The sequence below is a fragment of the Neopelma chrysocephalum genome, unplaced genomic scaffold, assembly GCF_003984885.1.
Source record: "Neopelma chrysocephalum unplaced genomic scaffold, ASM398488v2 Primary Assembly neopelma1_22, whole genome shotgun sequence".
Taxonomy (NCBI): Eukaryota; Metazoa; Chordata; class Aves; order Passeriformes; family Pipridae; genus Neopelma; species Neopelma chrysocephalum.
In genome coordinates, this window is record NW_020897689.1 from 3,733,107 (window position 1) to 3,748,660 (window position 15,554).

General features: G+C 36.6%; 1 protein-coding gene across 7 annotated transcripts in view; it reads right to left on the reverse strand.

Moving 5' to 3' along the window:
- The window catches only part of RALYL (RALY RNA binding protein like), a 383,196-nt gene that overhangs the window by 36,854 nt on the left and 330,788 nt on the right, over window positions 1-15,554 (reverse strand). For all 7 annotated transcript variants that reach the window (XM_027685835.1, XM_027685910.1, XM_027685984.1 and 4 more), the window contains one exon: window positions 472-519. In XM_027685835.1, coding sequence (XP_027541636.1) covers window positions 472-519 — 48 coding nt within the window. The remainder of the gene's footprint in view (window positions 1-471; window positions 520-15,554) is intronic.

Below are 15,554 nucleotides of genomic sequence, written 5' to 3' on the forward strand. Positions count from 1 at the left end.
CTTGTACTTTTGCTTCCCTCAAGGTTCTTCTAGATTTTTAAATGTTCTCAGAACATTCTTCAGGAGACATTCTATATCTTTTCATATGTATGGATGAAAAGACAAAGACATGAATGTCATACTGAAGAATTTTACAGGTGCTATATGTTGTAGTGAAAGTAGACCTGGAAGAACTCTGTAGGAAGAAACAGTGAGCAGTTAAACCATCATTAAACTATTCAGCACACTGAAATGTGCTCCAAAAGCTCTTAGAGAACAATAAAATTAAAAGAGCTGTTTAATAAGCATACATTTGGTGGTGGTAATCTTCTCTGGCTTTGATATATTCAAATAGTCTTCTGATACACAATAGAAATAATGAAATGAATAATATGTAAAATCAGAACTGACCTGTTTGACCAAATGATGGGATTACATTATAAACAAACAGTAGCAATCGTGTAGAATGTACAAAAATATAGCCACACATACCGATTGTAGAAATCATCTCTGTAGTAATCATAATCAAAGACATAACCACTGTGGAAAAAAGCAGAAAAACAAAAATGAACTGATTTATAAAGAAATACACATTGATCAAAACTTCTGTGATAATATTGGCTTGCTCTCAAATTTCAATATGTTCAAAGTCCTTCCACTTCTTTTGCACAACCATACACTGTTCATTACATCTGTCAATGCTGTTGTCAGCTATCACTGTAGTATATTTGGAAATGTGAAGTCTGGGGCATGCAGAACAATGTAAACAGTTGACAGCACATACAGAAAGGATTTAATACAGCGTGATAGCTCTGTAATTAGAGGATCATTACAGTGCAATTCTCTGAGTGATCAGAAGAAGTTAGCATTCCAATACTGACACCCTCTTCTTTTCTGGGCTAACATAACATAATCAGTGGACTAGAAAGACAGTTAAATACATGAAAGATTGGTAAATGAGTGAGTAGATGAGCTGAGATAAGACAATGACTTTGATTTAGGAGAAACATGAAAATGGTTGGGCTGCTTGCTGGTCCTTGAGTTCACCAATTTATTTTCATGATAAAGAGAAAAAGCAAAAAGTTAGGAAAATGAATACTGCAATCAACAGTGCTACAGAAATGCATTTCCTCTCAGGTTCAGGAAGGAATATACATACCAGTCTGGGAAAAGACAGGCACCATCAAGGGAAACAAACGGGTATGAAAGTGCAAAGGTCCAGGAAAACTATTTTTGAGCTGTCAATTGCAAAGTCAATCTTAGATTGATCTTCCTGGTTTTGCATTCCATTAGCAACTTTCTACCTTTATGGTGAAACAGCAATGAAATCTCATCTATCTCACACATCTGAAAAAAAAAAACCAGCAAACCAACAAACCAATAAGCTAACAAATGCTCTGCATGGAAAAGTCACAAGGGTTTATTACTCTGCCTAGTAACACAAACCCTAAGTTTTTCACTGGCCTGAGAAAGATAATTATGAATAGTAGAGGTAAGAAGAATGAAGAAAGCATCATAGGAAATGATAAGCTTTAAGTGAGAAACGAAAATGGTAGAAAGGAGAGAGTTAGAAAGAACAAAGCACAGAAGAAAATATTCCCCAAAAATAAAGGGAGATAATAGAATGATAGTGGTTTAGCTCGGGAAGGACCTTAAAGATCATCTAGTTCCAGCCCCCTTGACATAGACAGGGACACCTGAATGATAGTAGCTGTGTATTAAAGAAGTTTGCTTTCACAGGGAATGAACTCATGGATAATTTCTGCTCTTGAACATTGAGCAAAATGTCTTCAGGGTTATTTTAGTACCTAATTTGAAGAATGGGTCAAGAATTCTATCAAAGTAGGTCAGGGTACAGCTTCCACCCCTACCACATCTGCTTCAGATGCAAGTGCCCAATTGCAAATGATAGGTTAATTGTGTTGATCGCTTGTGTAATACTGTAGTTGAAGATCATGAGACTCACCAAGTGAGAAAGCAGACTGTGGTCCTTTTGGTAATTTATTTGAGAAAAGAATGCCCTATATGCATTTTATGTGACACACTTACTAAGTAAAGCAACCCTGAGAGACTAGAACACAGCAGCAGGCAAGCTATGTCTGGGAGAGGATGCAAAATATCATTAAGTAATAATAGATCATGTATAGGGATCGTGTTTCTGTAGCTTAATGCAACAATTTTCCTAAACTATGTGACAGCTTTTATTTTGTCTTTCACTCTATATCCGGTCTGCATGGAACAAAGAAGTAGCAGGTAGCAAAGCTATTATTTTATTTACAGCTATTCAGAGCTTCCTAGTGGTTTTATTTAACTGAATGATTAATAGCTGCAGTAAGCCCATACTTAATATTCAGTGTGTGTTTTTAAGTAGAAGATAACAGACAGTTTGAAGAAAAAAGATTAAATTTAAAAGCCCTGTCACATGAAACCTTTCACCTGGGGGTGACATTAATTTAATTTGCATAAAGATCAGACAAATTCACTTTTTCAAGGTTGAAGACCATGAAGCTGATGAAGAATAATTCACTTTCCACCAGATGGACTGGAGGATGACTATATTTTTTGTAGTAACTCAGCTCTGGCCCACAGGACACAATAAGGACTACTGGCCTTTCACTGGGCTTTCAGAGTGTGAAACTTACTTTTCATGTACAAATGCCATTACAGAAATGGCTTAAATCTATCCCCAGGAACGTTAGCACTGATAAGTCAAGGGAAAGAGAGAGGTCTCAAGCAGAGATCTCAATGTCCTTTTTTAAAAAGTCAGTAGGATTGAGAGGTTGGGAAAGGCTCACGGGTTCCTCAGATGAGGGTCACTGCAAACAGAGAAGGTTTTGGGAAGGGAAAACGCAGGAAATGGTCTCTTTTGTGGCAACCAATTGTTCCTCTCCTTCCCTACTTCTGCTCTCACTCTGCCACTTTACCACCGAGGAATTCCTGTGACACAGCATTCTTCATGCAGAATACTTTTATATTGTTGAAAAATGTGGCTTGTATTTTTCTTTTTTTATTATTATTTTTTAAATTTAGCCCAACTTCTTGGATAATAGTTGTCCTTTGAGAGAAGAAATTTTTCACATCAGTCAGCTCCTAAAAGCTTCATTCTTTTGCTCTGTTCCCTGTTCAGGTAACTTCTGTCTTAAAACTGAACTCAGTCCTTTATGTATCTCCAGCTTTGCAAATGACAGCTTCAACACGCATCATCTAATGCTTATCTGTGGAACCAGAGCAGGAATAAGAAGGACGTTCTGTAGTGTGGCTATCATGTGGCAGTGTAGCCTCCGAATTGCTGAAAATTTTTATGGATTGCTTATATTACCTTTTAAAATATTTAATTGCTTCAGAAACATCTGATACTTTTATTGTGTCTTTGAATTTCACCTGAAGTGTTGTACAGCTGAAGCTATATAAACAGCTCTGCTATAGATGATACCTCTAACCTTAGTTTAGGCGCTTTGTGTTTTTGCATGGTTTAATTCAGTAGCATCCATAGCTACCCAGATAAGAGGCAACTGCAGGTATTCTGTATGTTGCATGTCAGTCAGTCTCTGAAATGAGCATATACCTGGCTTTAGATGCAGTAAACATTATCCAATTTGTCCTTCTTATCCATGCCAAAAGGTTACTGAGCACATGACTGGATGCGAGATGCAAATGTTTGTGGCTTCTAACAGTGCAACCTACTAGCACAATTAACAAGCTAAAAGCTGTTGATTTTCTTATATTGCTAGTCTGAGTTTATTGTAAACAAAATAGTCACAATTAAAGGGAATTCCTGTTAATTAAGTCCCATTTACCAGGTTATGGGAACAGGGCACGCCGGCAGGATTTGAGGAGGGAATCTCTGCCTTTCCCACAGACCATTCGGGATCTCTCTGCACTGGCAAAAGGCATTTCTGTGTGGAAGTGCCATTCATGGGGAGTGAGAAAGAGCCAGGCCTGCACAGGGACTCCTTACCTGGGTCCACTGGCAAAGATGTTGCAACAGCTACTTGACCCCCAAGGTAGGAATTGCACCCAGCAGTACTAAAGGTGGATGGGCTGCTATGAGCTCTCAAAAGAGCAAGGGGCTCAATTCCATTTTTCTTTCCAATTACTTAGTCACCTTGAAGAAAGCAGACGGAATTCAAGTGTTGATCATGGATGAAAAATATGTTGAATCTTACAGAATAAGAATGGTGAAAGTGGGTGGCTTTAAAGCTTTGGAAATTTTGATGTGGACCCTTCTTTATATCCATGACCTGGGTCTCTTTTTCCCTCTCTGAAATTCTACCTGTAATTACATGCAACACAGAGGCAACTTAGCTCCTGGGGCTAAGTGTCCTTCACTGGTACTGCTGAGTTCCCAGTAACAGCCCACAGACACAAGACACCATGTAAGACACATAGAATAGTTTAGATTGGAAGGGACCTTTAAAGATCATCTAATCCAACCCCTGTGCAATGAGCTGGGAAATCTTCAACTAGATCAGATTTCTCAGAGTCCTGTCCAATCTGATCTTGACCATTTCCAGGATAAGGTCTAGGTTTCATAAAGGCAGTTCCTAGTCCTCCTGACTGTGAAGCAGTTGTCCTGCATGTGTACTGAAAAGGCTATGAACCAATGACAATGAAAACAACACAGAACAGAAACAATTTTTCTGATATAGGACAGAAAAAAATCTGCTTTTCCAACCGATCTCTTGGTTGGTTTTTCTCTTTGTCACTCCTTTTTTTTCTTTTTTTTTTTTTTTTGAAGTTGAACGACGATGTTTCATGTGTAATAATATGTTGAAGAGATTATAGTGTGAAAGTAGTACATCTCTCCATCTACAGCCATAATTGTTCCTACTTCCGCATGCCAAGAGATGCCTGTAAGATTTGGTCAGTGCTGTGGTATAGCATGAAGCAGAGAATTAGATGATCACTGGCACTGAGATCAAGGTGACTGCGGGGCTCTTTACCTCTTAAGAGTTATTCCTTAGTAACCCAACAACCTGTGTGATGGAGGCTGCAGGAAATCACTCATATGGTGTTGAATACCAAATACTCAGCAGGTCAGAAGCAGAGAAAGGTTTAGACGAGACTCTGAACTAGTGGAGTCAGCGGTTTCCTAATGGCACTGTAAACAGGCAGATTACTTATCCACAAACATATGCCACCTCTATAATATTAACAACAGAACTGTGTGCATGATTCTGATACCAGAGCAGAAGACAGTAAAAGATAGTGTAATGCTCACAATGAGGCAAAGAAAATTCATCAATAAAGTGTGTTTCTGCTAGGCAAAATTCATGGTTCCTTTTTCTGACTTAGTATTATCAAGAAAATCTTGTATGAGCTGTCTCTTTTAGCTTCACTCAACACTATGCCTCTTTAAAATTGTGTATGCCTGAAGAATAAAGGATTCCCCAACAACTTTATTTTCGGAGTTATGATGGTGTACATATTCAAAAGTCCTATGCGTATCAGCAGTTGCACATGGGTCAATCAAGCAAAAATAATATTTTCTGCATCTTTGAAATAAACCTATGGATGTTATTATGCCTTTATGTACCTGATATTGAAAACATATTACTGCAGTGTAATCTTTCTCGAACTCTGTGTCCCATGCCCATGAAAGATTTTTATAAAATAAGGCTCACATCCTGTTTTAAATTAGTTAGCTCCAAACAGTAGAGAATATAACTGACTTCAGTTGGGTTGTTCTAACTTTAGAATGGTTAATGTAGAACAGAGCAGAAATAGCTTTTGTTGTTTTCATGGCAACAAGAATTTTGTCTTGCATCTAAGTCAGCCTTAGCTAATATCTATTTTGCTTTCTACAGGTACAAAGACGTATTTGTAAATCATAAATAGTGACAAACCAGGCATAATGTATCTTAATTCAATTGACGGTGCAATCACCATTTTTATTGTCAATTGCTTCTCTGTTGTCAGGTCTGGATAAAAGTATTAAATACAAAAGCAATAATTCCTCAATCAAACTCTTTTTAGAAAGCACATATCAACCTAATGGTTGAAACTAGCATTCCAGTCACTTGTAAAATCATTTCTCTTGTCATGTAAAAGGAGTTTTAGAAATTGTTCCTGCTGAGTGGAAAAGAGAATCAGTCTAAACTGACATGATGTTTACAAGGAAGTGGGTGAGGGTAACTAGATGGTTTAGAGAATAAGCATCGAAAAATGGAAACTCCCTGTTAGAAAATCAATCAGATGGAGATGACTTTCATGAGCTCTTGAAAAAAAAAAAAGATTTCAGGCCACTTTTCAGTGGATGGATACCTACATTCCTAAAGACATGAATTGAATTGGTGGGCTGAATCCCACCTTTACTTTAGAGATGGTTCAATTTTAGGTAAGAATTAGAATGCTGATAGAAGTGAAAGGACACTTCTGTTTTGCAGTTTTGGCTGTATATTCTGCAGAGAAAGAGAATATTCTCCAGAACCTTCTTTTTGCTGACAGACTTACTGTCATATATTCTTGGATCTTTACAGAAAAAAGAGAGAGGACTTGAAGAGGAAAAGTAATTGCAGAGAAGTATTTTACATTCATTTCCCTAATGAAGTTATGAGTGCAAATAGGTATAATTAAAACCAAAAAATTAACACCAAAATACGCATCCACTTGTCCCAAAATGCCAAACAATTGAACATAACCTTCTATTTGTATATTTCAATTAAAAATTAATTTGCATAGTAATTTTGAAACCATAAGTGAATAAAAGTGATTTTTTTTTCTAATTCTGTGCATTTATTCAATTAATAAGTGCAAGGTATATTTTTTTTCTGAAGTGGGGGAAAAGTATGGAGTTAAGTTTTAAAAAGTACAGCGAGGAATGTTGTACTGTAAATGGAGATTTTTTTTCTGTAAAACTGAAAAATTTTTGGCAAATCTAATCTGAAGAGGTGCATTTCATCCAAGTAAGACATATATATATAAAAAAGCTGACATACAGTACTCCATTTTCTATTTAAGTATCTTTCTGCAGGCACTAGGCAGAATTTATTTGCAATATGATTAGGTTGTATTTTTTCTGTCTTGAGATATGTGCCTTCTCTATCCTCATCCTCTCTCCCTAGAACTATTTACCAAGTGAAATGTATTTTTGAAAAACTGTTGAACTTACTCTCCAACCTGAATTTTAGGCAAAACTTGGGCAAATATTTAAAGTTGCATATACACAATCAGCTAATTAAGTCACTAAGACATTTTCTTGTAGAGGATTAGGCAAAGCTTGTGAAGCAGAAAATAACAAAAATATTGAGATCAATATTCAGACTGTGGGGATTAGCTGGTCTTGGAGCTGTTTATGGCAGCCAGACAGGCATGAGTGATGCAGGAATTTCAAGACAAAACTAAACCCCAAGATTTTCCTGTACAGCTAAGTGTTAAGTATTAGAATTACTCCTAATGAAAACTACTTATTTTGGCTGCAGGCATAGTCTTGCTTATAAATGTTAGACTGATGCTTTTCAGAAACAAAATAGTAGCTTTTGTACATAAAGAAATGTGAGTAAATCTACTTAATGTCTCCCTGCTCTTTCTCCTCCTGTTGTAAAACTATTTTTCTGTCATTTGAAGTAATGTCCAATTATTCATGCTTCCCATAGGAACATTTTATAGTAAGGCAATGAAAAAGATTTCCAGCAGCCTAATCATTTCCCAAGGCATTAATTGTGTAATCTGAGTGTGAATTCTTAATGTCCATACGGTATTTTTTCTTCCTTAGTACAAGAGTAATGGTTTCTGCCTCTTAAAAATTTGTTTTAAATTCTATGTATTCAAGATACTACTGTCAAACATCACAGATGTGATTGATTATCCAGTTTGTTAATAATATTGTATACCTTGAAGGAGTGTCACTTAACTTGGGTTGACAAGTACAGCAGACTGCCATGGACAGGTGTAGGGACCACTGATGGGTTTAGTGTTTCTACAGCATTTCACTAAACAACAGATAAATTAAAATCACAGTTGTAGCACTGGAGCTGAAAGAATAAACACTTAAGATTACAAAAACAGATCTCTGAAACTTTATGTACTCTTCAGAGAAGCCATCTTAGAAACACCGAATGAAACATAAAAGCACAGTTCACAAAAGATTAATCAAGTACAATGTGACAGTGTCAGAGTTTATGTAAAAGAAAAAGAAATCTAGAAAATTGCATCACGTGCTTCCCCATTTTCAAACTGTCAGAAGGCTAAATTAAATTTAATTCTGATCTTATTTACACTAAGTTTACTGATGTAATTTAGTTATTTTGGATTGAGCAACTCAAGGTTTAAACCAGCAAACTGGAGACATGGGAGAGATAGAACTGTCAAGGTCCTGAGTATGGTTTGTGAAGACAAGACATAATGATTGTTTTTCCAAGAGTGTGCTTTTCAAGTCAGTTTATAATATAAATAAAGATACCCAATAATGTGAATCTATGAAAGCATTCTTGTACTCCTGAGCCACTGTGCAATAATTTCCATGGTAAATTGATGTGGGAAATGCACCTCATATAAAGGAGATTCTACTATAACTGAGTACAGAACTGGACTCAATTCTAGTCTGGTCAGAGACAAATGGAAAGGGCAGTTGTGTATCACACAACCGGTGTTGTATCCATGCTAACTATGTTGACTACACACTCCTTGATTTCTGACAAATCTTCCTAATGTTTCAGTGCTCTGGAAGAGCTTGTGTTCATTCACTTTCTGCATACACAGTCAATAAAATGAGATTTATTTTCTGTAAGGGAACAGAATGTCACAAACTAAAGGAATTCCAAAAATATCAGTGGAAAGACTTCTTGATTTACGGAAGGATATTCAAATGTCATCATTCTGAATTAATTCAATGTCAATCCAGAATAAAACTCTTGAAATCAAGTGATCAGATATATTTATTTTTCTTAAATACATGTCTGGATTTTTTCATTGTATTCATTCCCGTAAGGGAAAGAGGATTTTTGTCCCAGATGATTCACCTGACTGTAGTATATGGCAAAAGAACCTGGTGGCTTGTAATGATACTGGTATTGCAGATTCCCTATATAGTTTTGGCCATATGGAAGAGGTACTGATTTCTTGTCACACATACTTTCTTGATGCAAGTATGAATCACCTAGCTGAATATTTTCTACATGTCTTTTTTAATTTACAAAGAAGCATTGTTTTACACTTACTAAGAGACTTTATTCCCCTTAGGGAACCCCCATGTTGGTTTTCTTTGCCTGCTTTTCTAGTGTCTCAGTCAACTCAAGAACTGAGGTTCTGTGCCTGTCTTTTTTTGAGGAAGCTCTTTTTTGCTTAGAGAGGGATCTTTGTTGAGTTTCCTCATATATTTGTGCTTCTGTCTTCCTTGGCATGGAAGACAGCACAGTCTGGATACTCTCCTGCTTTACTCTGCCTGATATATTTCTTTATGTTTAGCTCCACATTTTAAGGCCTTGTTCCACTCCCTGGTTCGCTGTCAGGGCATCTAATATGGGGTATTACTCATTTCCTCTCTTCCTCATTCAAGGTTTTTTGAGGAGTATATCCAGTATAGAGTTTGACAGGGTTTTTTTTTGGCTTCAGGTTTTACTTTGTCTAAGCTCCTTAAAATACAGTAGCCACATTTTGTAAATCACATGTTGTAGCCTCTATGAAACATTTTAGTAGCATAACTGATTTTAAACTAATGATTCACGCTCTGAGTGCTATGTATTAAAAAACCCCAAAACTAAAACAACTGACTCATAATACATTTGGGGAGTTCAGTATGTATTTTATGTGATCTTCACTTCATCTTTTCCCTTGGACTCACTGGATGTTACAGAACTTCTTCTGGAGACTCCTTTGTATCACCGGTTTAAGCTCCAAGGAACAGTTGCAGAGTTTGACATTTTGACAACTTGCTTGCAGCAGATAGGGAAGTTTCATTAGATGGTTGTTATTGACTGTTAGGAACTTAATACTAATATTTGAGCAACATGGTCTAGTGGGAGGTGTCCCTGTCCATGGTAGGAGGGTTGGAACTAGATGGTCTTCAAGGCCCCTTTCAAGCCAAACCATTTTATGATTCTGTGATTTGAGCATAAGATTGCACATTCAATGGCTATAACATTGGAGTTGAGAATGGTTTTTATCCTGCTTAGAGAGACCATTTACAAATACTTTTTTAGTCCTATCAACCCTGGAAAAAAATATTCTATGTATGTAAAAATTAAATAATAATGCATTCAGACTCTCATTTAGAAAGACATTCATCACTCATAACTATGAGTGGTTAAGAACATCATGGTTCTTAAACAATGATATGTATATGCATCTTTTTTCTTTCATACAGAATAATTTTATAGCACTTTAAATAGCATGAAAATGTCTGAACAAAATAGGGCTTGGGGAGATTTATGTTTCCATTACTGCCATTTTCTATAACATTTGTCCCTAAGATCATGTGGTCGTAGTCCCTGACAGATTAGGGCTCTGCTTGCACTGTTGTGCATCAGATTTAGTAAACATTTACAGAAAGTTTCATTTCAACTTGGGGAATGCACGTTAGAAGGTAACAATACAGACACATCTTAGATCAAATTTCATTTCATATAGTCTGTTGAATTAAGCTGCCAAAACAATTTAGTGCTGAGGATTGCCTCCAGCATCTCTTCCCAAACCACAAGATTCTGTGAAGGAATGAACACTATTAAGTTCTCTTTCTCTGTCTCCTCCTTCCTAATCCCTTAACTTCTTGCTGAACTTCCTTCACATGATTTTTGCCTTCTCCCAACAAAACCACGTTACCGTTACTCATCCTTATACAACTTACATGACTGGAATTTTATTTTTCTGTGACTTCTCTACAGAGCAAAACAGTTTTACAGCCTATAAAGTATTAGCCAGAACATGAAATACACCTAACTTCTGATACTTAGACAAGGTCTGCCTGAAACCAAATCATAATTGATTTCAGATTTAATGTATAACCATGATTAATATATGTGTGTTTATGTAAGAAAAATATTAGTTTTATAAGGAAACAAAGCCTAATTCGATACCGCTCAGGTTCCTACATCCTTGCTAAAGCAATGGGAACACTTTGGCACAATACTGCTATATAAGCCACAGTAATGACCTCCAGATTTTTTTCAATAACTTCACCATCTCAGAAGGTGTAACTTCCATTTCCCATATCCTTTTGTACACCAAAAAAGAATAGATCTGTAGTCTGAATTGCATTACTTGAGAAATGCTTCAGTTTTTCTCCTTTGTGGATTAATCCTAATTTCTGTGAAGGTGTTCTCTATTTTTGAGTAATCGACAAACAGTTCCTATGAAAAATGCAGTTTGAAAGTTGGTAATTTTTCATTTTGACTCTTTGTTGTTCATAGCATGTCTGGGAACCTATCTGTAGTTTAGATGGCAAGAGAATAAACAAGGCCATATCTTTCAAGGAAATAAGTGCTTCTGGTAAAAGCCATCCAGAGGGACCTTGACAGGCTTGAGAGGTGGGCCTGTGTGAGCCTCATGAGGTTAAACAAGGCCAAGTGCAAGGACCTGCACCTGGGTCGGAGCAATCCCTAGTACAAGTACAGGCTGGATGGAAAATGGATTGAGAGCAGCCCCAAGGTGAAGGACTTGGGCGTGTTGGTTGAAAAGAAGCACAATATGAGTCAGCAGTGTGTACTCAGAGCCCAGAAAGCCAACCGTACTTTGGGCTTCATCAAAAGAATTATGACAGGCAGGTGAGGGAGAGGATTCTTCCTCTCTATTCCACTCTCATGAGACCCCACCTGGAGTACTGCATCCAGCTCTGGTGTTCCCAACAAAAAAAGGATGTGGACTTGTTTGAGCAAGTCCAGAAGAGGGCCACGAAGAAGACCTAAGGGCTGGAGCATCTCTCCTATGAAGAGCATCTGAGTAGGGGGTGTTGAACCTGGAGAAGAGAAGACTCCAGGGACACATAGCAGCCTTCTAGCACCTAAAGGGGCCTATAAGAAAGCTGGAGAGGGATTTTTGATAAGGGCATGTCATGATAGGACAAAGGGGAATGGCTTTAAACTGAAAGAGGGTAGATTTAGATTAGGTATTAGGAAGAATTTCTTTACTGTGAGGATGGTGGAGCATTGGAATGGGTTGTTCTGAGAAGCTGTGGATGCCTCATCCCTGTAAGTGTTCAAGGTCAGATTGCATGAGGCTTTGAGCAACTTGGTCTAGTGGGTGGCATCCCCGCCCATGGTAGTGGGTTTTGAAATAAATGATCTTTAATTCCATTCCAACCCAAAGTATTTTGTGAACCTATGAAAATTTATTATTGCTGGGACTTAAAAATACTTTCTGGTATCTATCTGTGTGGTTTTCAAAATGTTTGATAAAAGTAATTGACTACAGGATGACAGTTGGTTCAATGTCCTATCCTTATCCCTGAAAGGAAAGGCTACAGGATCCAAGTGTGGGAGAGCTCAGAAAGGTTCTTTGGTTTTGGGTTTGGCTTTTTTATTTGTTTATTTATTTAAATAAATAAAGGATTAGAGGCAACTGAAAAGGAAATAAAAATAACTTTGTATTTGTTGGAATTGGTTTATACTTTTCAAATTAAACAAATGCTTTTGCGTTAGCTATGGAGTCGCAACCATAACAATGTAAACTGTCAGTTGCTGGTCATGCATGACAGATCTACTCTGATATTTCTACTTCACATTTAAGGCACATTCTCCAACTTTTAATTCTGTTCACAATGTATTGTGAAGGATTTAATTTTATTGAGCAAAGCTGATCCTTATGTGATTTCAGAACCAAAGCTGAAGACTTTAGAAATGAAAGAATTTGAAGCACAGTAATTAAACTGTTAGCAATAAAACTCAGCCTACTACTGGCAAGGCAGAATGTTACCTAATTCCCATTTATTTTTGTGTACATCATCAACAAAGTTGTTATAATCTGCTACCCCTGTGTGTACACCCTCACTAGAGTGTGTAGGGCTGATGTTGAAAAAGCTGCACTTTGTCTTGAAGAATAGTGAGAATTTTAAGAATGTGGCTTGAACCCGAGATAAGAAATCCCCAAACTCAATGGATAACTACAGAGTGCTTTTGAACTGCAGTTCATAATTACAATTGAGGCAAAAATAGCTCCAAATGAAACCAAAACCAAGACAACCAAAATCAATATCATTGAAATCAACATCACCTTGGGTCAAACTGTGACCGTTGAATATGATCCTTAATGTCCTTGAAACAGTCCCACTTCTTTTCAAATTATGGTGTATTATATCAATGTAGTTGAAAAGTGGCCTGTAAAAAGGTCAGATCTCAGATTGAGCTAAATTTGTATAGAACAATCAAAGATACAATTCATTTTAGTAGTTGAAATAGTATTTTTGTTTTATTTCCATTTGTTTTATTTCAAATGAGGAGTATACCACACTATGCCAATGATTAACTGAATTATCCTGTAAATGTGTAGTGTAGATGTGAGTCTTATTCCTTAATAATGTACACAAAGCACACACATCACATCAACAGAGGAGCATTGAAGACAATGACTCCTAGCCTGAAATTTATTATCTTTTTCAAAACCATTAACAAACATGACAGAGACATAGGGAAGTTACAATTTTTTCTGTATCAACAAGGTTTCTCTCTGATGTGCCTCTCTTTCTGTGCCATCTCCTCTCTTAACAAACTACACACGCTGGGACAGGCCATTCTCCCAATTTTACACTTTAGAAAGCCCATGTATACAGAGGGTGGTGTAGAGCAATAACTTTTGAAGCAAGGCTAGTTATGGATTGCTATTGTGATCACAGTTGGTGGAACTCCAAAGAAGAAATTTCTTTATCAAGGAGCTGCAAATTATATTACTGCATAAGGGCGTGAAGCAGACTTTCAAGTATAAGCTCACATAGCAGCACAAGCTGTCTTTCTGTGGTTTGGTCTTTTAAGCATACCATAAGCTGAAGTGCAAGTAACACGTTAGGTAGATGAAACAGTCTCAGATTTCACTTTGTGGAGAAAAAGATTAAGCTGATTTCAAGGATGGAATCAGAGGAATCAACCATTAGATCCCCTCCAAATATTTGTAGAAGGCCTAGCATGCTAAGAGCTGAAGAAGAGTTTCAATTGCTACTATCATACAAAAGTAGTAAAAGCAACACAGACAGAAGAGCAAGGGCAAACACAGGTTAACTGATTTGAACAGCATTACTGGGAATTTGAAACTCAAAAAACCCCCTGAAATTTCACAATTATTGTATTTTTCAATATATTTATCAAGGAGAAGATATTGAAAAAAACCTTTGTAATTATCTGGAAGTGTGTGAAAATGAATAGTTTTTCATATGCAACAGCCATAAGAAGGATGAGAAACTGTCTCAATTTTCAGATGTGTTGTGAGTGGGGAGCTAGGTCTTATTTATGATATTGTTTCATATGCCTTTTAGCCTCCCACGGTAAGCTATATGTATTCACAGAAGCCCATGTAGACTGCTGGGGCAAGATGCTATGTTCATACATCAGAAACCAGAAATAGGAATACTGTGATAACACAGACCTTTTAAACACTCTTTTCTCTAACTCATGGATCAGTCACTGCTGTTTGGGTAAAATACAGCTAATTAGATGTAAATGGTTTAGTTCCACAGTGAAGGTACATACCCAGTAAATATTGTTCTTCCTTCCTCCCTCCATCTCCTATTATAAGAAAATACCTCCCTTTTGTTTCTTTGTGTAGTACTTTTCCTTTCACTTTATCCTTATGTTTCCACATCCCTGTTTATTTCTTTTCATTCCTCCACTTTCCAAATATTTCAGCCTCCCAACTTTCCTTCAATAACATCCTATTGTGCATAATTTTCCCTCCTCTGGAGGACACCTTGACTGCCTGGTACATAAGTGAGACTACAGATATTCAGTACCCAGGAACTGTTCATCATTAACCCAGAACAAAAATAATATGGAGATATATTGTTTTCCTAGAATTACTAATGAAAGAGTAGTCTTGGAAGACAGAAAAAGTAAAGAGGAAAAAAAGAGTAAAGAGTAAAAAAGGGAAATAGAATAACCAGAAGACAAAAAGAGTGATCTCATGCTCTTGCCTTTCTCAATTATGAAGCACATTGTTACTGATGTTATCGAGGTCAGGGAGGGGAAAAGAATTTATTAAGGTGCATATTTGTTAAGTCTGTTGCTAGAAAAAGTTAACAGAATCAGGGAAAATATTTTTCTTTTTTTTTGCTAAATGTATTAGTCTGTTTTCTTTGTAATGTATATATTGGTGTGTGTGTGAAAGTGATGCAAAATGAAAAAGATCAGGAAAATAGAGGAACTATAAAATAATTATTTAGATTGCAGATGAGTAGAAAAAATACATAATCTAGGATCTTTAAACACTGAATAATGTCACAAAGTCAATGAAAAATTCAATAACAGCCATGGACCAACATTATTATTACTGCAGTTTTTTAATCTCTTCTTCAGAGATAGCTTGAAGCAAAAAAAAAAGAGAAACTATAAATTTATAAAACAGCAGTATTCATCCACTGTTTCAGAGTCTTATAATGATGGAAAATAGGCAATTATAGAAAAGCTTAATCCTTGTGGGTTTTGGTAAATTGGAAGAGA